Source organism: Budorcas taxicolor, chromosome 21, assembly GCF_023091745.1.
Source record: "Budorcas taxicolor isolate Tak-1 chromosome 21, Takin1.1, whole genome shotgun sequence".
NCBI classification, from domain to species: domain Eukaryota; kingdom Metazoa; phylum Chordata; class Mammalia; order Artiodactyla; family Bovidae; genus Budorcas; species Budorcas taxicolor.
Window position 1 is genome coordinate 17,357,168 of NC_068930.1, and position 23,360 is coordinate 17,380,527.

Genomic DNA, 23,360 nt, shown 5'->3' on the forward strand with positions numbered 1-23,360 from the left:
GAGTGACAGGGGGCTTCCCAGGTGGTGCTAGTGGTAAAGAACCTGCTGCCAATGCAGGAGACATAAGAGATGCGAGTTTGGTCCCTAAATAGAGAGGAGCCCTGGAGGAGGGCATGGCAACCCGCTCCAGTACTGCCTGGAGAATCCCAGGGACAGAGGAGCCTGGCGGGCTACGGTCCATGGGGTCGCAGAGTCGGACATAAATGAAGAGACTTAACACACTGCAAACTGTGGGATTCTGAGTGGCTCCTAGCAGAATAAATTGTATTCCTGTGCCCTCTGCTGGTAAAGAGCTGCACCAGCCCTCCTGGAGCCTGCAGAAAGGAGGCAGACAAAGACAGTGACTTACAGGCATCCATCTGTCCCTAGAGTCTCATCAGATTGGAAGTCCGCTGTTACTCATGAGGGGGTGGCGGCCATCAGCAGGATGCTCAGACGGAATGGAAACACACCCATCCGTCTCAGGCACCGGAGGCTTCAAACTGCCAGTGAGCAGAGGACCACGGATGCCACTGCCTCACCCGGGCCTGAAGGGTGAGGACAGGTGTGGCGCAGAATGGGCGGGGATGACACCCCAGCCTGAGCAAAGGAATGGCTACCCAGCGGACTGCGAGTGGACAGGCGGTGCCCCCTCCAGCCACCCGTGTGCCTCTCGGCCACTCCAGGCTCTGAGGAAAAGATGTTATTTCATTCCCAATAGGAACCTTAGCGAGGGGGCGGGGTCTTAAAGTGGAAACACCCACCCACTTGCTCATGGATCTGGGTTTTCTATAGATACACTTCTCAGATTGGGTACACCCCTTCCCAGGTGGTGTAAGTAGTAAAGAATCCACCTCCCACGGCAGGAGCCGCAAGACACCCGGGTTCGATCCCTGGGTCGGGAAGATCCCCTGGAGGAGGGCATGGAAACCCACTGCAGTGTTCTTGCCTGGAGAATCCCATGGACAGAGGACCCTGGCAGGCTACGATCCATAGGGGTCACAAAGAGTTGGACACAATTGAAGTGACTTAGTATGCCCATACTTCTCTAGGAATCAGTTTTCTTGTCTATAAAATGCAAGAGTTGGAACAGACTGAAGTTTGAGGTTCTTTCTGGCTCAGGGATGCTGGTATTCCACAAGCCTGGATCCAAGGGAGCCCTGCTGATATGCTGAGGGCAAAACTGGCTGCCTGGATACTTGCCTTCTCATCCCAGGCAGCCTTCCCCACGTTCTGGGAGGTTCTCTCTTCCTTCCCTTCCTTCGAGACTCCTGTCCTGTCCTGCCTTTGGTGCAGGGCAGAAGTGGGCTTTTTGTCCACAGAGGCAAGATGAGAGCTGACTCTCACCTGTATGGTTTCTCTGACCAGGTCACCCCCTCATCCCACTCACTAGGAATAGGATCAAAGGGCCAACCCAAAGCTATAAAACTGCAGCGTTCAATCACTTGCTGAACAGACCCAGTGCTCTAAAAGAATAAATAAGGCTGCATTTGATCTTTTTCCCCCTCCGTTTGGAAATTTGTAACATCATTAGTTACAAGTAAATATATCAGTGGAATTAATGGAGTGAATCACAAAGTGACTTGATTGGATTTAAAACCACATAATGTCTTTGGGGTGAATTAGTAAATTTAGCACTGTCGAGAGATGATGAATGGAGAACCGGAGGACTGAGAGTTCTTATTGATCCTGGGAATAGATCAGGATGAGAAGAAGGGGAATGGCTTCCCACACTGTTTTCAGAGAGGAAGGAAACGTGGCTTCTCGGCTCGCTAAGTTGCACGGGAACACAGCGCCCTTCTGCAGGCGTGTGGTTTGAGTTGTGATCACATATGGTGGGGTCGCAAAGAGTCGGACACGACTGAGTGACTTCACTTTCACTTTCACGGTGGGGTCCCAGGCGGCGCTAGTAGTAAAGGATCTGTCTGCCAGTGCAAGAGCTGCAGGAGACATAGGGGGTTCAATCCCAGGGTCGGGAAGGTCCCCTGGAGAGGGAAACGGCACTGCTCCAGTATTCTTGCCTAGAGAATCCCATGGACAGAGGAGCCTGGCCGGCTCTAGGCCATGGGATCACAGAGAATCAGGCACGACTGGAGCGACTAAGCAACAGTTTGGTGGGCAGTGCTTAAGACAGCCTCCAGTGACCCCCACCTCTGGAATTCATGCCCTTGTGGAAGGATTCCTTCTCCCCAGTGTAGACAGAAACAAGTGGCTTGCTGCTAACACACAAAACGCAGCAGAAGCGACACAGTGTCACTCCCAAGCTGAGGTTCTCAAAAGACGGTGGCTTTGTCTCCTGTGCTCTCACCCTGTCCTGGGCTGTCTGCTCCCCGGGGGCCGTGCTGAGGTCAGCCCTGCAGAGAGGCCCATGGGAGCCAGCCTCACAGTCGACCTGCCCAGGGCTGCCAACAGCCACTGGGGCTGCTTGGGAACAGAGCCCCTCCAGAAGCGCTTTCACATGATTTGAGGCCAGCTCACCTCCTTGACTGCAGCCTCATGAGAAACCCTGAGCTAGAACCAGCCAGACTGAGGGCAGGAGGAGAAGGGGGTGACAGAGGACGAGATGGCTGGATGGCATCACCGACTCGATGGACATGAGTTTGAGCGAAGTCCAGGAGATGATGAAGGACAGGGAAGCCTTGCGTGCTGCAGTTCATGGGGTCACAAAGAATCAGACACAACTCAGTGACTGAGCAAAGCTGCTCCTGGGCTCCAGACCCAGAGAAATAAACTGAGATAATAACTCTTGCTTAAAGTCACTAACTTTGGGGTAATCTGCCATAAAGCAACAGATTAATACGCCAGGCAGCTTGCTGGGGCCTCTGAAGTGTGAGTAGAAACAATGGATGGCATTTCTGAGGCGGCGCTGGTTTCTTGGCAACTGGGCAGGCAGCAGTCAGATAGAACTTCTGTGAGCCTGGGTCTTGGAGGGACCACCAAGGGCCAGTCTCACCCGCTACTCACCCCAAATACCACTAACCTGCACTAGAAATTCGGTGCAGCTGAGAAATAGATTCTGGTTGCATAAAATCACCTTGATTTGGGAATTTCCTGTTACCACTGCATAGCCTGGGGCGTCCCTGGTGGTTCAGAATCTATCTGCAATGCGGGAGACCTGGGTTAGATCCCTGGGTCAGGAAGATTCCCTTGGAGAAAGATGTAGCAACCCACTCCTGTATTGTTGCCTGTGAAATCCCGTGGACAGAGGAGCCTGGTGGGTTACAGTTCATGAGGCTGCAAAACAGTCAGACACAACTGAGCAACTAAGCAACAACCGCATAGGCTAGTCTGTATAGACTAGCATGCTGTTCAATCCAGGGCCACAGACTGGCTCTGGTCAGCAGCCTGGTAGGAACTGGGCTGCATAACAGGATGTGAGTGGCGGGCAAGTGAACGAAGCTCCGTCTGTATACACGGTCACTCCTCATCGCTCACATTGCCATCTGAACTCTACCTCCTGTCAGATCAGTGGCAGCATTAGATTCTCATTGGAGCGAGAACTCTACTGTGAACTGCACATGAAAGGGATGGATGTTGCGCGCTCCTTATCAGAATCATCCTGAAACCATCCACCCCCACCCACTGCGGTCCATGGAAAAACTGTCTTCTACAAAACCAGTCCCTGGTGCCAAAAAGTTTGGCAACTGCTGTGCTAAGGCATCAGGGCGCCCAGAGGAGGCTGAAAAACACACTTAATCTTCCCATGAAGAACACAAGACCATAGGCTTGAAGTATGGTCTGTTTCCTTTAGGGCTTCCCAGGCGGTGCTAGTGGTAAAGAGCCCGCCTGCCAGCGCAGGAGATGCAAGAGACACGGGTTCGATCCCTGGGTCAGGAAGAGCCCCTGGAGGAGGGCATGGCCACCGACTGCAGTGTTCTTGCCTGGAGAATCCCACGGACAGAGGAGCCTGGCGGATGACAGTGCATGGGTTCCACAGAGTCAGACACAACTGAAGCGACTTAGCACATAGTGCAGGCTTTCTTTAAAGCCCACCACCACAGTGTCTTATAGAAACAATTTTCAAAGCTGGTCTCCTTGACCCCATGTGTACACTTGCACTTAGGTGCTCCAGCTTTTAGTTTAAGAAACAGGGTCCTCTTATGGGTTCACGGAGCAACATTCAGTGACTATGTGTGTTTGCTGGGCATTTCCACATTTGTCCCCTCACTTACCTTACAATAGTCCGGAATGCAGATATATGTCCTATTACCCTGAATTTACAGATGAGGAAAATTCAGATTTGAAGAGTGAAATCAACCCCAGGAGGTTATAAAGCCTCTAGGCAGACATGAGCAGAACACAGGCTTGAGTCCAGGCCCTCTGAACCGACACTCACCATCTTCCCTCTAATCCCAAGGGGGCCACCAGCTAGAGAGGTGGTTGCATTAAAGTTGCTTCTTAGTAGGAAGGTTTTAGAACTCAGAGGGCTGGGGCTCCTTTGTGAAGGGGAAAGGGCTTATGGGTGGGGCTTAGAAATTGAGATAAATTCCTTACTTGTGTCAATGAAGACTGCATCCACATAGATTTTGGTACAGAAAGAGCCCAGGATAAATCCACAGGCTGGTCCAAACACCAGCATCGTGAACAGGATTCCTGAAAGAAGAAAATGAAACCAAGATTAGATTAAAAGCAGAAGACATTCAATGAGCAAAACTGTCAAAATGCTAGAAAGCTGTTTTACACTGATCAGATGAGAGGTTTGATTAGACAAATGATTTCAGAGGAATTAGTCTAAATATCCTGGTGGGGGGGGAAGCTACTATTCTAATTTTTGGAAACCCTACTGAAGCACTATCATGCAGGAATTCTATAGCTTCTGTAGGTTGCTCTGAAATATTTCTAGGCCCCCCAGTACACTTTTAGAGGACTCCAGTCCATGTCACATCAGACCAATAAAATATATCCATGTTTATCATGAAATATTGTTTTTCTGCCATAAACATTTTGGGAAGGATTTTTATCATTTTGCTTTCACATTGATTTGGCTTTATGTAATTCACTTAATTTACAGTTGGCAAAGATTTCTCAGCCTTCATTGTACACATGCAGGAATTCTTATGAAGTGAGAAAAGTTGAAGCCACAAATTATTCTCCAATGTAATGAAATGTTTATGGGCATTAAATTTAGCATATAACGAAGCTGACATAATGGCATGCTTTGAGCACATTTAATTAGACATTTTATTAATTTCAGTTTTGTGGGCCCCTCCCACTCATATTTTTGGAATTGCTCTCTGTTGTTGCTGTAACAGCTGTTCGGGACTCAAGCTCTTTCGTAGGACTTGAGAAGATGGTACCAGGCATGTGCCTAAGCACTGGGTTCACCAAAAAACTCATTCTGGTTTTTCTATAACAGTGTGTGGGAAAACCCCAACGAACTTTCTGGCCCACCTGATATGTATCTAATAGATACAGTATCTGCAATTTTGCACAAAACTTTTGGTTCATTCTGGAAAAAACAATAAGCCCAAACTAAAAAGCCATCATTTGGTTCTCCACTTAACCAAATTTCAACTTGAGCACTGACAGTTCACAAGGCCCTAGGAATAAAAGTAACAGTAAAGAAGTGCCTTTTTCTTAGGAAGCTGGTTACCTGTAGGGACAGTCAGTACATGGTCAATTCAACCCAAGCAGACAGCCTGGAGGGTGGAGGCTAACAGGTCTATCTATGTGGGAAAATGAAAAACAGGGTAGGAGATGGATTCGACCAGAGGGAATCTGAGCTCATGGAGGGTAATTCTGGTCTGCTCACAGAGCAGACTAACTCAGCCTGAAATCTCCGGAGATGGATCTGCTCAAATACTTATCCACTCAATCAATGCTTATTGAGTTCCTTCTTTGCACCAACCAGCCTTCTTAGGGGTGGGGACTCAGTGTTGAAACAAACAATAAAAATCCAAGCCTTCCTGGAGCTCACTGACTTGGAAGGGAGAAGAAAACAAAACTGAAGAAACCAAGGGAATATTACTCAGCCATAAAAAGGAATGGAAAGGTGCCTTTTGCAGAGATGTGGACGGACCTAGAGTCTGTTATACAGAATGAAGCAAGTCAGAAAGAGGAAAACAAATACCGTACATTAATGCCTATATGTGAAATCTAAAGAATGCTATAGGCGATCTGACTCACAAAGAATAAACAGAGACACAGACAGAGAACAAACAAGCGGATTCCAAGGGGGAAGGTGGGGCGGAATGAACTCAGGGACTGGGATCGACACATATCCACTGCTGATGGAGACGGAAACGGGAACCCACTCCAGCATTCTTGCCTGGAGAATCCCATGGACAGAGGAGCCTGGGGGCTACAGTCTATGGGGTCACACAGAGTCGCACATGACTGAAGTGACTTAGCACAGCACGGCACACACCATTGACACTATGTATGTAATCAGTAACTAATGAGAGCCGACTGTGTGGCACGGGGAACTCTGCTCAGTGCTCTGCGGTGATCTAAATGGGAAGGAAATCTAAAGAGGTGATGTATGTGTACATATAACTGATTCGCTTTGCTGGATAGCAGAAACCACGGCAACACTGTAAAGCAACTATACTCAAAGGAAAAAGAAGCTATAGACAGGAGCTTGACTGATTTCCACATACTTGGCAAAGGAAACCAGGTCTTTTTCACTTCAGACCAGAACCCAGAATCCCAAAGCAAGTACTTCAAGATGACTTATGACGAATGCTGTTTGATGAAGGAAGGGATGAAAGAGGATGGTTTCCATCACAGGAATGGAATCCTGTGAATTCCACTGAGGAATGAATCCACCCTCAGTGAAATTCTACTCTTAGATTTGGAGCAATCTAGAAGTTCAAGTGTCTCAAGATGGCCACTCCTGTACCCAGCTGGCGACCCTGGTCTCCAAGTTATTCCTGTTTATAGGAATCTGGAGAGCAGCAAAACCTACTTTATTACAACACTGGCTCTGGTTTGTCACAACTTAGGTTGAAAACTGAGAGAGGTGGGGGTGTTTTTGGAAGGGTCTAAAATGTAGGGATATGCAGATGACACCACCCTTATGGCAGAGAGTTAAGAGGAACTAAAAAGCCTCTTGATGAAAGTGAAAGTGGAGAGTGAAGAAGTTGGCTTAAAGCTCAACACTCAGAAAACAAAGATCATGGCATCTGGTCCCATCACTTCATGGGAAATAGTTGGGGAAACAGTGGAAACAGTGTCACACTTCATTTTCCTGGGCTCCAAAATCACCACAGATGGTGACTGCAGCCATGAAATTAAACGACGCTTACTCCTTGGAAGAAAAGTTATGACCAACCTAGATAGCATTTTCAAAAGCAGAGACATTACTTTGCCAACTAAGGTCCGTCTAGTCAAGGCTATGGTTTTTCCTGTGGTCATGTACGGATGTGAGAGTTGGACTGTGAAGAAGGCTGAGCGCTGAAGAATTGATGCTTTTGAACTGTGGTGTTGGAGAAGACTCTTGAGAGTCCCTTGGACTGCAAGGAGATCCAACCAGTCCATTCTCAAGGGGATCAGCCCTGGGATTTCTTTGGAGGGAATGATGCTAAAGCTGAAACTCCAGTACTTTGGCCACCTCATTGGAAGAGTTGACTCATTGGAAAGGACTCTGATGCTGGGAGGGATTGGGGGCAGGAGGAGAAGGGGACGACAGAGGATGAGATGGCTGGATGGCATCACTGACTCGATGGACGTGAGTCTGAGTGAACTCCGGGAGTTGGTGTTGGACAGGGAGCCCTGGCGTGCTGGGATTCATGGGGTCGCAAAGAGTCGGACATGACTGAGTGACTGAACTGAATTGAACTGAGAATATAGGGAATCTTTCAAAGATGGGCGAGAATTAGGAGGACTGTCCTTAGCTGGGCCGAGTTAGGGAGAAGAGCGATCTTGGCACTACTCGGTGGATGGAAGAAAGGGAAGCAGGAAGAGATGCTGAGAAAGATACAGGGTCGAGAGTGTGGACGGGGGTGTCTGAGGTAAGAGCAGCGCCTGCGGGAGGCTGAAGGGCTTGCTGCTTCAGGGCAAAATCCTGAAGCCAGTTGTGTCCTTCTGAGCAGGGCACAGATGAAGGCAGAGGGGAGCCACTGGTCAGAAGTAAACTGACTACTTGGGCCGTTCCCAAAGAAAGGGACTTGAAGACAGGGACATGATTCTCTTGCCCAGAACCACCCCTCTGACTCCCCTTCCATGCTCCTGGCCTTTGCTCGGATCTCCAGCAACCCCCCCCCCCCATTCCCCGCTGCCCCCTCCTCACATGATAACATGATTCTTTTCATGCATATTAAATACCCCCACAATCAATGTAACAATCACTGCTCCATCCCCCACAGAGTGAACAATAAAAATTATAATCTTGAATAGGTCAAAGGACCCAGCGTTTAGTGTCAACGGAAAGAAACGGCCAATGAGCTTCAGAGCTGGTTTTGAGAGCATATTACCCCGCCTCCACGTGGGGGTAGCGGAGAGTGTGAACTTGCCAGCGTCACGGGAAGCTGGAGACTCCAGGCCCTGGGTGCCCTGTCCTTCTGCAACTTATGACACAAAAGGGGGGCACCCCTCAAGCTCAGGGGCCCACAGGAGCCCTGTGGGGCCCAGGCGGGTCAGCCATCCGTTCTGGTAGCTCCGACAGGCAGAGGCCACTGCAATGGAGCCATGTGCCATGGTGCCCGCTCCATCCGGTTCCTCTAGGGCAGGGCTCGGGTCTCTGAAATGCTGGACTGTGGCTCTCCATTTTAACAGGACAGAACTCTCCCAAAGAAACCCGATAGCATGGCTTCCCTGGTGGCTCAGGGGTAAAGACTCCGTCTGCCAATGCAGGAGACACCGGTTCGATCCCTGATTCCGGAAGATCCCGCATGTCGCGGGGCAACTAAGCCCGTGCGCCACAACTATTGCGCTTTAGAGCCTGGGAGCCACAGCTACTGAGCACGTGCTCTAGAGCCTGGGCATAGCAGCTGCTGAGCCCGTGTGCCGCAGCTACGGAAGCCTGCACGCCTCAGCAACCACGCTCTGCGTCCAGAGAAGCCACAGCAATGAGAAGCCCGTCGCCGCAGCTAGAGAGCAGCCAGCCCCCACTTGCCACCGGTAGAGAAAAGTCTGCGTAGCAACAAAGACAAATCACGGTCAAAAAATAAAAATAAATAAACTATGAAAAAAAGAAAAGTCATAGAATCTCATCCCAAAACAAGAAAAAAAAAAAAAAAGATGTATGACGTGCATTTTTGTACAACGGGCACCCCCTCCTTGTTTGAAATCTCTGGGGACATCTTTAATTTATCTTTTTTATTTTAAACCTTTTATTTCGATTTGGGGTACAGCCGATGAACAAATGATGCTGGGATCGTTGCAGGTGAGCAGTGAAGGAACTCAGCCGTACACGCACAGCTATCCATGGTCTCTGGGTACATTTTTTAAAATGCAGCTCTTCCTCAGAGATATGCCAAGTGAACCTGTAGCAGCAACAGGTTCCAGAATGTTCTCCAAGGGATGATCCAGTAGTGGGGATGGCTTCATGCATCAGGAAGCACCCCTTCTGCTGCAGAAATAGCTCAGGGTAACAGCTCAGATCACGCAGCATCAGAGAGCACAGTCCTGGGTCTGCAGAGGGTGCTGTTCCCCTGAGAGCCAGCTGTGATCTTACAGAAAGGCACTTTGGAATGTGCTTCCTCGCTCTCTTGTCGATTCATTCCACCAGGCTGTGATTTTCCTCTTGTTTAACAACCACCGCCCCCTACCCTCCCCACCAAAAAAAAACAAAACCCACAGCTGTTCTGCTTAAAAAGACAGATGGTCCAGCACTAAAATCCACCCAGCATCCCTGTGTTAAATGGTGAGGACCTCCAGGTCCTGGGGTCGCTGTAGGGAGGGTGGGGGTGTAGGTTACTCAGTGGCGCGTTGCTGCCCCCTACTGTCTGCCAGGCTGTATGCGCAGGAGGGGAGCCTGAGAGGCAGAGATCAGAGAAAGGAGAGTGGCCCCCTCCTGTGCTGCCCCCTGAGCCTGCTGCTTTACAAACTTAATCTCCTGTAATCTGTTCAGTGACCCCGATGGGGGAGTCTCCTGGACCCATTTCACAGCAGAAGGAAAGGTTCAGCATCTTCCTTCCCAACAAAGGAGCCAGGAGGCAGCGCAGTGGGGCCCCACAGCCGTGTTTCTCTCATGCCCTCAGACAGCTCAGGAGACAGCGGGGACCGCCTGGGTGCAGATCCCAGCCCCACCACTCCCTAGCTCTGGGCGCCCTGGGAAAGGTCTGTTTCACTTCCTGGTGCCTCAGCTTTCCCCATCTGTAAAATGGGAATGATACCAGGCCTATTCCGCAGGGAGGATAATGAGCTTGCTCGTATCTGTAAAGCTCTGAGAATAGGGTCTGGCACCTAGGAAGAGTCCTGAAAGTGTTAAATAGGGGTCCCCTGTGTCTCTTCCTCTATAACGGAGGCCACCACACCTGGGTTCCCAGTCCTCCGCTCTCCTCCCATGCCTCATTTCCTAAAGCCAGTAGCAGCCAAGAGGGGCTGGAGCTGGGGGCAGGCCAGGTCCCAGAGAGGGAAGTGGGAGGCAGCCGTGATCCCAAGCCTCACGAGGGTCCAGACAGACTGGCCGTCCAGAGTCCACCCCATGCTCTTACTGCCCACCCGCCAAGCACATTCTGATGTTAACCTGGCTTCCCAGGGACATGATGACTGAACGAAGGGAGAGGGGATGGAATGACTCCCATGGTGATCAAACTCCGGCAGGCTGCTCTGAGCACAGGCCTTCTGTAAATTAGGGTAGTATACATCTGCAGTTCCCAAACTGTCGGCCAAGGCGCCCCAGGATACGACTGTGAACTCACAGGGGCGCAGCAAAACGTTTTAAGTTTTCGAGGGAAACCCAGTGATATCTGCCATTTGTCAGATGCTGCTTGTACAACTACTCACCACTACCCGCTCAAGGTAGCTGATGGTTTCAACACTGGATTGAGCTACATTCAACTACATCCTGTCTTTGTGAACTGAGTAGTTGCTGTGATAAACAGCAAACATGGTGTGGAAATCAATGCAGAACAAAGGATATGAGGGTGGCGGAGTCCCACCTGATTCCAAGGCTTAAGAAGCTGTGTAGTTCCCAGCAGGGACACACAGCCTATTAGTGAGTAATCGTGCTTACTTAAAAACAAAATAGATGGGACCTCCCTGGTGGTTCAGCGGCTAGGACTCCATGCTCCCAATGCAGGGGGCTTGGGTTCACTCCCTGGTGAGGGAATGAGATCCCAGATGCCACAACTGAGATCCAGCACAGCCAAGTAAATAAATACTTTTAAAATTAAAAAAAAAAAACATATTTTTTCTTTCAAGTAATGTGTCTTATTTTTCCAGACATGTATTCCATTAAGTCATTTGAAGCTGACAGCTTGATAAGCCACAAAGACTGGGTCTATCTTGCAGACGCAGGGCTCTGTGCAAAATAAAACACTAAGGGTACAATGTAGAAGGAAATGGCTGCCCACTCCAGTATCCTGGCCTGGAGAACTCCACGGACTGTATCGTCCATGGGGTCGCAAAGAGTCGGGCACAACTGAGTGACTTTCACTTCACTTCAAGGGTACAATGAACCAAGAAAGTTGGGAATCTCTGGTGTAAACCTGCCGCCCATGTTGTACAATTTTCTGACTTAGAACCAGTCAGCTCTGGACACTGGGGAAGAAGAGATGAACTGGACAGGATATTGCCCTGGAGCAGCTTGCTGTCTTATTGGAGAGACTTCCAACCATTCGAGACTCCAACTAAAAATCTCAATTTATCTATTTAAAAAATAATTGTAATATATAGTGGAACTATACATAACTTTGTTCTCTATTTTCCCAGTCTCCCGTAAAAGTGTTATCACATTTTCATAATTTTACAACTAAAAAAGAAAGAGAAAAATAATACATAATGGAACCTACAGGTGCCAGGCACTGCTCAAGGAGCTGAGATACGGCTGTGGAAAAAACAGAAAAAGTCCCTGATTTTTTTTGTGGAGTTTGTATTTGGGAAGAAGAAAGGCCATAAACAAATTGACCTACCATATGATGTCGGTGCCGAAGAGGACAGGGCCTAACAGGGCAGAGCTCTAGAAAGACCACCCGCTGTGCCATGTGCTGTAAATCACAGAGCTCGACATTATGCGTGCTAGCAAGCTGGGGCGAGAGGACTTGCAGGCTAAGGCTTCCATCGTGCAGAGGGCAAAATAAGACTCGCCAAAGATGTCCATGTCTTAATCCCTGGAACCTGTTATCATAACTGACCAAAGAGAACAAAGGCTACAGATGGAATTAAGGTCACTAATCAGCTGACTTTAAAACAAAGAGATTATGTTGATTACCCCTGCAGGCCACTGTAATCACGTTTTTGTTATTTAGTCGATAGGTCACGTCCAACACTTTGTGACGCCTTAGACTGTTGCCCACCAGACTCCGCAAATGTAATCACCTTTACACGTGGAAGGAGGAAGAAGACAACTCAGAGTCATAGAAGGAGATGAGATCACAGAACCAGAGCTGTGGCATCATGAGAAAGACTCGACTAGTCACTGCTGGCTTTGCAGATGGAAGACAGGGCCTTGAGCCCAAGAATGTGGGTGCCCTCGGGAGCCGGGAAAGGAAAGAAAAGGGGCTCTCCCCTCCAGAACGGATCCTCTAGAAGGAAGGCAGTCCTGCCAACACCTTCATTTTTAGCTCAGCGAGACCCATAGTGGACTTCTGACCCACAATGTAAGATCATATATGGCTAACCTTAAGCCACTAACTTTTTACAGCAGTGATAAGAAAACAAATGCAATTGTTAAGCAAATGTGAGGATAACCTCAGAGCTTAACACCTGCTAATACACACGTGAACCTCTAAGAACAAGACGTTGCACAAATCTGCTTGCTAATTATGTGACCAAGGGACATTTTTGCAGGTCATTTTTCAGATCTGGCGTTGACTGGGACTCAGTCCCTCCTGCTTTTCCCGGGACAGTGTTCTCTGCGTGTGTCTCTCCCAGCACTGGGGAGGCACCTCCTTCTAGATGCGGTGTGCCAAGGGGCCTGACATGACAGTCTCTAGCAAGAGGTCAGGCCAGGCATGCAGAACCAGAAAAATCTGCCAAACCCAAATGGAGACTTCTGTGTATTTGGAATTTCCTGGTCCAGGAAGAATTAATCAACTTTATTATTATTACTGGTATATGATATGAATACTAATACTAAAGAACATCTTTTGTGCGTCTGTAGAAAGTGACATGCTGATTCTAAATTGTTCTTAGGAACAATGAGGGCCAAGACCAGCCCAGATACTCTGCAAGAAGAAGAAGAAGGAGAATTGGCAGGACTTGCCCTACTGGACATTAGGCCTGCTTTTAAAGCTGTAATGATGAGAAGAGAGCGCTGCTGGCACAAGAAATAGCAAATATGCAAGTGAAGCAGAACAGAAAGCCCAGAAACGGATCCATCCTTGTGCGGACACCCAATTTATGGGAAAGTGTGCACACGAAGCAGCGGGGGAAAGTATGCGTTCTTCCATAAATGGTGCTAAGTAAGCTTGAAATCCTAGGGGAAAAAAATCAGCTGCCCAACGCATGTGAGAATCAGTTCCAGGCAGATCAGAGACCTGCGAGAAAAGCAAAACAATAAAGTTGCTGGAAGATAACAGACAAAAGTACCGCCACAATGTTGGGGGCAGAGAGAGATTTCTTAAACCAAACAAAGCACAAACCACTAAAAGAGAAGAATGACAAACTGGTCTATACTAAAATTAAGAAGGTCATTCCTTAGATTCAGCAAAAGAGCACGTTAAGAAATCGAAGATGTGGGAAAATATACATGCAACATACATCCTTAAAAACATGTATACGAGGATAAGACAGCTCATATCAAGACCATATTTAAAAGCTTTTATAAATCAATGAGAACAGGACTAACCAGTTGTAGGGCCTCCCTGGTGGCTCAGCTGTAAAGAATCTGCCTGTCAGTGCAGAAGACACAGGTTTGATCCCTGGTCTGGGAAGACCCCGCATGTCAAGGGGCAACCCACAACTGCTGACCTGTGCTCCAGAGCCTGGGAGCTACAACTGCTGAAGCCTGAACCTTCTAGAGCCTGTACTCTGCAACAAGAGAAGCTCCTGCAGTGAGGGGTCCACGCATCACAACTAGAGTAGCCCTGGTTCACGCAGCTAGAGGAAAGCCGCAGAGCAGTGAAGACCCAGTGCAGCCAAATAAACACAATCGTTTTTAAAAATTGGGAAAGAAAAAGACAAAGCAGCAGAAAAGGGGGCATGAACCTTAACAGATGCTTCACAGAAGAGGAAACTCAAATGAACAATGGAACATGGCAAGATGCTCAACTTCATTGGAATTCAGGGATGTGTAAATTATAAGCCCAGTGAAATGTCACTAGATTTTCAGCTGACTGAAGAGCCTGACAACACCCAGTGTTGGCAAGGATGTCGGCGACCTGGACTCTTGCACACTGCTGGTAGGAGTGTAAATTAGACAACCATTCTGGCAAAACTTTGGCAGTGTCTATAAAATTAAAGAGGAACTCACCCAATGACCCACAAACCTAATTCCTAGGTGGACTCCCTACAGAAAAGTCTGATATGCAGTAGGAGACGCATCCAGGAATGTGCATCCCAATGCTGTAAGGTCCTCGAACTAGAAACAACCAGTGCCACCAACAGCACAACAGAGAAACAAGCTGTGACATCTTCATGTAATGGGATTATTATACAGCAAAGAAAGCACATCATCAGTAACACGGATTCCTTTTAAAAGATATGATTCCAAAAGAACAAAGGCAAGAATACCCACTGGTGTGACTCCACTTACACAGAATTGAAAACAGCAAAATTAAACCATGGAGAGAGATACAACTAGGAAGTCAAACCGTAAAGGTAAAACAGGGTAATAAATGATAAAGAAGTCAGGATGGTGGTCACTGCTGCCCTGGAGGGAAGGAGGGGGTTATGATGGAGGAGGCAGAGGTGGGGGTGGTGGGGCGGATTCTTAGGCATTGACTTTGAATTTGGTCTATTTTCAGGCTATGTAGATATTTGTTTCACAGCTATTTGTTAGGTTGTAATATTTTCTCTGCACAGAAATATGATTATTACATTTCATATATACACACACACGTGTGTGTGTGTATATAAATACCTATAGCAAAATGGCTATTGACTCTTTATCGAGTGCTTATTGTATTGATATGATGCCAGGGACTGGACTATGCGATTTATATCCATTATGTCATCATTATCTCATGATTCCTTCTAACAAGGCAACGAGGCAGCTGCCTTCACCACAGCTGTATCCAAAAAGGAACTGAGGCTCAAAGAGGTTAGGCAACTTGCTCCAGAACCCCTGGCTTCCAGGGAACGGCTGACCCCTGTGCCCTCTGCAGCACCGGTATCCAGCTAGCTCCAGCACAGGTAACAAAGTTAAAGAGGGAAAACCATACCCAACCCCAAACCCTGCCGCTCACAGGTAGCCACCTGCTACTCACACCTCACACCACAACGAGGATGTGGACAGGAACCACCTGGTTCCGGAAGTGGGTGTGGATTCTAGAGCCAGGCTGGGTGTGAATCCTGGTACCACCACGTGACTGTGGGCAGCCCTGGGCAACGCCCTCGCTCTCTCTGTGTTTTCAAATCTGAAAACAGCAGATGGTAATAAGATGTATTTTACAGCGCCTGTGGGGAGGGGTGAGTGAAGGCAGATGTAAGGGCTCAGTGTGACCCCGGTCCGGATGCAGCAAGTCAGGGAGGCTGGTTTCCACGGATGCTCTGTGGCTGTGCTGGGTGGAGAAGAGCCAGCAGACCCCAGGGAAAGGAAAGACGCTGAGGGCACTCCGTTTCCCTGCTCAGTGGGCCCCGAGTCTTCTGCAGCCAGGCCCACTTGAAGGCCTGCTCTCTCCTGGCCCCTGGTGGAGGGAGGCCTGTCACTCAGCGACAGCCGCACACATGGTACCCCGTGAAAGAGAAAATGCCGACTCTCCCCTTTAAGTTTCATCCTTTTCTTTGCTGGAGTGTGACATGGGGACTGGCTTCTGTGCCAAGAGCCCATCAAGACAGGGACACAGGGGCAAAGGCTGTCCCTGAGGAGCAGAAGGCACAAAGTCTGTATATTGCTGGAAGCAAAAGCAAAAAAGGCGGTCCAGAAGTCCAGGGGTTTCTCCCAGCACATCCACTCACTCTGTAGTCAGATGCATCCATTAGTATCTCTGAGGGTCACGGGTGGAACAGGACAGGGACCATACTTGCCTGGAGGCTGAGTCAGCACGTGACAGGAAGGACAGCATCAGGCTTCAATGTGCCCTGTGTGTCTGTGAGTGCAACACAAATGCTCCCTGTACCTCAGTTTCCAACTCTGTAAAATGGGCTCACGACAACCCCCAGCTTCTTAGGAGCCTTTAAGAAGCAAATGCATTAGCACCCGACAAAGGCTCCAGACAATATCTTTCCTGGAGCATAGATGGTCCTCAAAAAACAGTAGCTGTGATGCTCCTTGCTGGTACTTCTGGCAGCAGGACTTCCTTTTCTGCTTTACAGGTTTTACTCTTTTGGTTACTTAGCTAAGAGATGCTTATTTCAAAGGATGTGGACTACACAGAATAATATATAGAAACGTCAGCATCCCCATCTTTCCTTTGGGCATGACTGCATTTGCATTGCATTTCCCCCATGTGTTCTTTCCATTGTTAGTTAACTGACTTGGCTGTGCTGGGTCTTAGCTGCAGCACGTGGGGTGCTGTCAGTTGCTCCATATGTTTTTGCATTGGTGGGACCGGACAGGTTCATTTGAAAACAGAAACCCTTTTCCTCATCGTACAAGACGCAGACGTTCACTGAAGAATGATCTGAGAATAAAGCCAGGACGGAGAGGCACTGCAACACAGGAGCCACGGACACAGAGAGGGCCAGCTCACTAGCTGTGTGACCTTGGGAAAGTTAATTGCCTTCTCTGAGTGGGGTAACAACGGTTGCTACCTTGCAAGGCTGTTCCAAGGTTGAAGTGATGAATGCGTGTCATGAGTCTGTGTCACAGTGCCTGGCGTACAGTAACTGTTTAATAGAGTTGAGCTATTATTATTGCAAGGAAGGCGGCACAACTGCCATCTCTCACCACCCAGAGAGAAACTCCCATTCATTTAGATATTCCCTTCTAGTTTGTCCCTATAGAAAAGGTTAATTTTTTAAAGAGTGCTCTACCTGGTGGCTCAGACAGTAAAGCATCTGTCTGCAATGCGGGAGACTTGGGGATCCCTGGATCGGGAAGATCCCCTGGAGAAGGAAATGGCAACCCACTCCAGTACTCTTGCCTGAAAAAACCTGGTGGGCCAGTCCATGGGGTCACAAAGAGTTGGACACGACTGAGCGACTTCTCTTTCTTTCTAAAAGAATATGTAGCAACCGAGATCGTGGTTAGGGCATTGAACTTGAGATCCAATGGGCTAGTGGCCGTGTGGGTTTGAACCCCACTCTCAGTAGATTCGGGTTTGGGCTTCCCTGGTGGCTCAGACAGTAAAAAGTATGCCTGCAATACGGGAGACCTGGGTTCGGTCTCTGGGTTGGGAAGATTCCCTGGAGGAGGGCATGGCAACCCACTCCAGTATTTCTGCCTGGAGAATTCCGTGGACAGAGGAGCCTGGCAGGTAACAGTTCACGGGGTCGTAAAGTCGGATGCCACAGAGTAACTAAGCACACAAAAGAATATACAACACAGCCTGGAAACAAATGGTAAGATTTTCTAAAGAAAATGCTTTAGAAACTTTTTAACTAAGCTGGGTCTTTGCTGTGGTGTGCAGGCTGCTTTAGCTGTGCACTCAGGCTCAGTGGCTGAGGCACGTGAGCTTAGCTGCCCTGGAGCACGTGGGATCTTAGTTTCCTGACTAGGGACTGAACCCACGTCCCCTGCACTGGAAGATGGATTTAAAACCAACTGATCACCAGGGAAGTCCCAAGAATATATTTTTAAGGAAGAGAATTCTCTATTGCAATAGAACTTAAGGTGCTGGCAAAAGGGAGTTTCAGGGGCCAGGTATTTCTCGGTTGGCTTCATGGCAAGAGTGAAGGAAGAAGCTAATATGATTCGGAGCTACAATGCCTGGCACCGAAGGCCTGGCTCCCGATCCCTTCCTGGCTGTAAGGAGGGAGGGCACCCTAGGACACTGGTCCTCTCTTCTTAGCAAAGACTGAGACAGCACTGAGCATGCACAGAGGAGCCTGGTGGGCTGCAGTCCATGGGGTCGCAGAGAGTCGGACACGACTGAGCGACTTCACTTTCACTTTTATGCATTGGAGAAGGAAATGACAACCCGCTCCAGTGTTCTTGCCTGGAGAGTCCCAGGGACAGGGGAGCCTGGTGGGCTGCCGTCTACGGGATCACACAGAGTGGGACATGACTGAAGCGACTTAGCAGCAGCAGGGTGGGAAGGTGGTGAGGGGGGAGCTCAGGCTTCTGTGCTTGACAAGGAGTAAGGCCCCTTCAAGGGAAGTCTACGGTTTTCCCTGCAGGGATCCTGAAATTTGCTTGATATGTGCCTGATTTGAGAAAAGACAACCGTCTCTCCAACGGTGTCTCACTGGTCCGGTACACAGTGGTAAGTGCTTTGACCTCTTTTCAAAGGAGAGTGGCCTAATGAATCCTTTGTTTTTGTCTGATTCTGAAAGTACTGCATTCGGCTATTTCACTATTGTGTGTGCTCAGTTGCTTAGTTGTATATTAACTGTCTGCAACCCCATGGACTGTAGCCCACCAGGCCCCTCTGTCCATGGGATTTCCCAGGCAAGAATACTGGAGCGGGATGCCATTTCCTTCTCCAGGGGATCTTCCCAACCCAGGGATGGAACCCACGTCTCCAGCACTGGCAGGTGAATTCTTTACCACTGAGCCACCAGGGAAGCTCCATTTCATTATTAGTGTACATAAAATAGATAAGCAACAGAGATTTACTGTATAGCTCAGGAAATTACACCCAGTATCTTGTAATAACCTATAATGGAATATAATCTGAAAAGAAAATCACTATGCTATACACTTGAAAGTAACACAATATTATAAACCAACCGTACTTTAGTTAAAAAAAAAAAAAGGTAATACATTCAGAAAAGGGAACGATTTACTAATATCCTATCATCCTGAGGAAAAAAGGGAAGGAAATCAGCCCTGAATATTCATTGGAAGGACTGATGCTGAAGCTGAAACGCCAATACTTTGGCCACCTGATGTGAAGAACTGACTCATTGAAAAAGACCCTGATGCTTGAAAGATTGAAGGCGGGAGGAGAAGGAGACTGCAGAGGATGAGATGGTTGGATGGCATCACCGCCCTGATGGACATGAGTTTGAGCAGGCTCTGGGAGGTGGTGATGGACAGGGAAGCCTGGTGTGCTGCAGTCCGTGGGGTCGCAAAGAGTCGGACACGACTGAGCGACTGGACTGAGCATCCTGAGACAATTGCTGAGTCTTTTCCCTTCTGTGTACTTGAGGTCAAACAAAAATTCTCATGGCCATTTGGTAAGGTACATATTGTGAAACTCTTTTTGCAGATGAGAAAACAGAAGCTCAGAGAGGTTAATCGATTGCCCCAAGGCCACACAGCTAGTACTTGCTGAAGGTGGATTTGAACACGGGCCTCCAGGACCACTTAGGTTCTTAGAGAAAGGACAGACAGGACATCATGGTACAGCAGTGAAGTCTCTGGAATCAGCCAGCCCTAGGCTGGGACCCTGATCACACTTCTTGATTTCCAAATGACTCATTTGCCAGTGCTGAGTCTAGATTAAGAATATCTGTCTATATCTAAAATGGATAACCAACAACGATGTTCTGTGCACAAGAAACTCTACTCAACGTTACGCAGCAACATGGATGGGAGGGGCACTGGGCAGAGAACGGACACACGTGTATGTGTTGCTGCCTGCCTTCACTATTCACCTGAAACTGTCACAGCCTTGTTCATCGCCTGTGTGTGTCTGTGTGTCAGTCGCTTTGACTCTTTGTGACCCCATGGACTGCAGCCTGCCAGGCTCCTTTGTCCATGGCGATTCTCCAGGCAAGAATACTGGAGTAGGTTTCCATGCCCTTCTTCAGGGGATTTTCCAGACCCAGGGACTGAACGCGGGTCTCCTGCATTGCAGGCAGATTCTTTGTAGGTATGAGCCAGCTATACTCCAATACAAAATAAAAAGTTAGAAAAAAAAAAAAAAAGAGTATCTGCCTCACAGAACGGCGCGGGTGGACTGCGACTCTTGCCCACAAGGGGGCAGCACCAGCCCAGAAGAAAGAGTCCTGACCGCGTACACTGACTAGCTCATCCTTGCCCTCTGCGCCCACCTGCCCAACAAACCCTCATCAGAGCACGGCTCCTCTGTGTCTCACCTGCCTCCGTGCCCCCAGTTTATACTAATGTATTCTTCCGTCTTGAAACCTGCAGGCTGTAATTTCCCCCCTAAGAAGGGAACATTCGGCTTCATACGTGCATGAATAAAACATGAATGCATGAACAGGAAGCCCGCAAAACATTCGATACCTATTTATCCGGGGCTGCTGCCAGCAGCCTGACAGCGGGACGTAACCAACCTTGCTTATTTCTGAGGGGGAGGTTGGGGAGGCAGGGAGGGGGGGTGACCACCCCCTAAACAGATTAGGGGCAAGACGCCAAATGCAATTTGTGTCATAGAATTATCCTCAAGGCAAAGTTTATAAACCAGACACCAAGCTTCTAAGGCTTCATGGCACATGCCGGAACTTACATGCCCCTCCCCACCCACAGGATCATACCTGTCGCCTCCAAGGCCGGCTAGGTCCCTGGGTCTCAAAGTCAGGCATGTATTGGAGTCACCTGGGAAACTTAAAAAAAAAACAAACAAAAACTAATGCCTCAGTCCTGCCCACTCCCTGCAAGATCTGATGGAGCTGGTCTGGGGTGCAGCCTAGACAGTGGGCTTTTTTCCAAGCTCTCCAAGTGATTCTTTGTGCAGCCAAGTTGAGAAGCTTTGGGCTCTGCTTCTGATGACCTTGTGCAAGGAACCAGCTGGGACCCCAAAACACATGTGGACACGTGGCAGAAGGGAAGGATGTCAACACTATCTGATGTCAGGCCTGCGAGACGGAGGGGCGGCTGGGAGCCGAGCGTGGCCTGGAGCTTGGAGGCGGAACCCAAGTCCCTCTTGTGCAGCCAGCCTGAGTGGTGCTGCATGTCACCACAGCTGTGCCCCCGACTACAGCACAGGGGTCCCCCAGTCAGTGCCCCCGGGGGCTGACATATCAGAGATGGACATGCTCAGTCCTGCCTGACTCTGTGACATCACGACTGTAACCCTCCAGGCTCCTCTGTCCGTGGGATTCTCCTGGAGAGAACACTGGAGTGGGTTGCCATGCCCTTTTCCAGGGGATCTTCCCGACCCAGGGATCGAACCTGCATCTCTTACATCTCCTGCATTGTCAGGCAGATTCTTTACCATGTGAGCCACCTGGGAAGCCTGTATCATCAACGGAGCAACCATCAAACTTTCCCATAGCCTTCTCTGTACACGGCAGGTACCAAGAAGCACTGCTGGAGCTGGCCTACTCTCTTCAGGGGAAGGGAGGGCACCCCCCTCCTCCCCCACGTTCCACGAAAACCCCTGGAAAACCCCTGGGGCTCTGAGGGCTGAGACCACACTGGCTGGTGAGATGAGAAGACGTGATGAGCAGGGTGACAGCTAGGAAGCCACAAGCCACACGGGCAGGAAACCCACTCAAATCAACAGCAGGGAGCGCCTTCCTGAAAGGCCCACATCCTGTTTGCGAGCTGACTAGGGTCTTCCCAGAAGGTCTGTCTAGAGATGGTCTGAGCTCACAGGGTGGCTGGGTTCACAGCTTCCTGTCGTCCCTGCTGCTGGAGGCCAGCAGGGGCAGTGGAGCGTGGAGGAGCCTGGAGTCCAGTGTCTGCCCTCCCAGCCTCAGCCTGGGCTTCCTGGCAGCAGCAGGAGGCAGGGCTCGAGGCACTCACCCTCTCTCAGCCTTGGCATCTCCGGCTGTAAAACGGGTAGCAACCTGCCTTGCCTACCTCCTGCTATGGGCTGAATTGTGCTCCTGCCCCCATCCTTCAATTCATTTGTTGATGTCCCAACCCCCAGGTCCTTCAGAATGGCGCTGTATTTGCAGACAGGACCTTTCAGGAGGTGGTCAAGCTAAAAAGGGGCCTCCAAGGTGGCTCAGTGGTAAAGAATCTGCCTGCCACTGCAGAACACCGGGTTTAACCCCTGGGTCAGGAAGACCCCCCGGAGAAGGACAAGGCAACCCACTCCAGTATTCCTTCCTGGAGAATCCCATGGACAGAGAAGCCTGGCAGGCTGTAGTCCACGCGATTGCAAAGAGTTGGACACGACTCAGCGACTAACACTTACACTCTCTGTAGGATGGATCCTGATTCACCACGACTGGTATCCTTAGAAGAAGAGGAAGAGATAACAGGGGGCACACGTGGAGAAAATGTACATGATACCCCGGGGGAAGGCCCTGTCTGCAAGCCGAGGAGAGAGGCCTCAGGTGAAACCAACCTGGAGGACACTGTGATCTTGGGCTTCCATCCTCCAGAACGGTGGGAGAGCCTGTTCCTCTGTGCAGAGATACTGCATAGTGCCTATCATGTAAGTCAGCCGGTCTGTTAAAGCAGTCCTAGTAAGCAACACACCTCCCGAGACGGGTGTGAGGGTCCCACGTGACAATTCGTGAGAAGGTCCTAGGAAACGCAGAGTGCCATCCAGACGCAGAAGTGCAGCCCCAAACATGAACAAAACCATCCAAGGACGCCCAGGCTTCACGAGGGAACTGACAAGCAGCCCTCAGTGGGTGTCACGCCCTGGGAAGGGCTGAAAGTGAAAGTGGCTCAGTGGTGTCTGACTCTCTGCGACCCCATGGACTATACAGTCCGTGGAATTCTCTAGGCCAGAATACTGGAGTGGGTAACCGTTCCCTTCTCCAGGGGATCTTCCCAGCCCAGGGTTTGAACTCGGGTCTCCGTTATTGCAGGCGGATTCTTTACCAGGAATTCTTTACTCAGAGCTCTTTCCTGAGCCATCAGGGAAGCTGGTGGGTAGGGCTGGAAGCACAGGTAAAGCCCGCAGGGGGCTCTCTCCTCCTGCCTGTGTGGGACCCTCGTCTTATTTATCATGTCTGAAACCCGCCCTGTGTCCATGGAAGTATGGGGTTGGCCAAAAAGTTCGTTTCTGTTTTTCTGTATTATCATTCAGAAAAACCCGAATGAACTTTCTGGCTGACCCAGGGTGTTTGCTGAGTGTTGCACCCAAGACCAGCGGTTCTTATGCAGGGCGTGAGCTTCCGTGTGATAGAACCGCAGAAAATCAGATAAGCGTTGCTGAGCATCAAAGTCAAGTTATGACAAGTTACAGTGATGGGGTGGG

The 23,360-nt window shown here is 49.4% G+C and overlaps 1 protein-coding gene across 2 annotated transcripts in view; it reads right to left on the bottom strand.

Moving 5' to 3' along the window:
• The window catches only part of SLCO3A1 (solute carrier organic anion transporter family member 3A1), a 375,012-nt gene that overhangs the window by 85,079 nt on the left and 266,573 nt on the right, over positions 1-23,360 (bottom strand). For both annotated transcript variants that reach the window (XM_052659400.1, XM_052659399.1), the window contains exon 3: positions 4,474-4,572. In XM_052659400.1, coding sequence (XP_052515360.1) covers positions 4,474-4,572 — 99 coding nt within the window. The remainder of the gene's footprint in view (positions 1-4,473; positions 4,573-23,360) is intronic.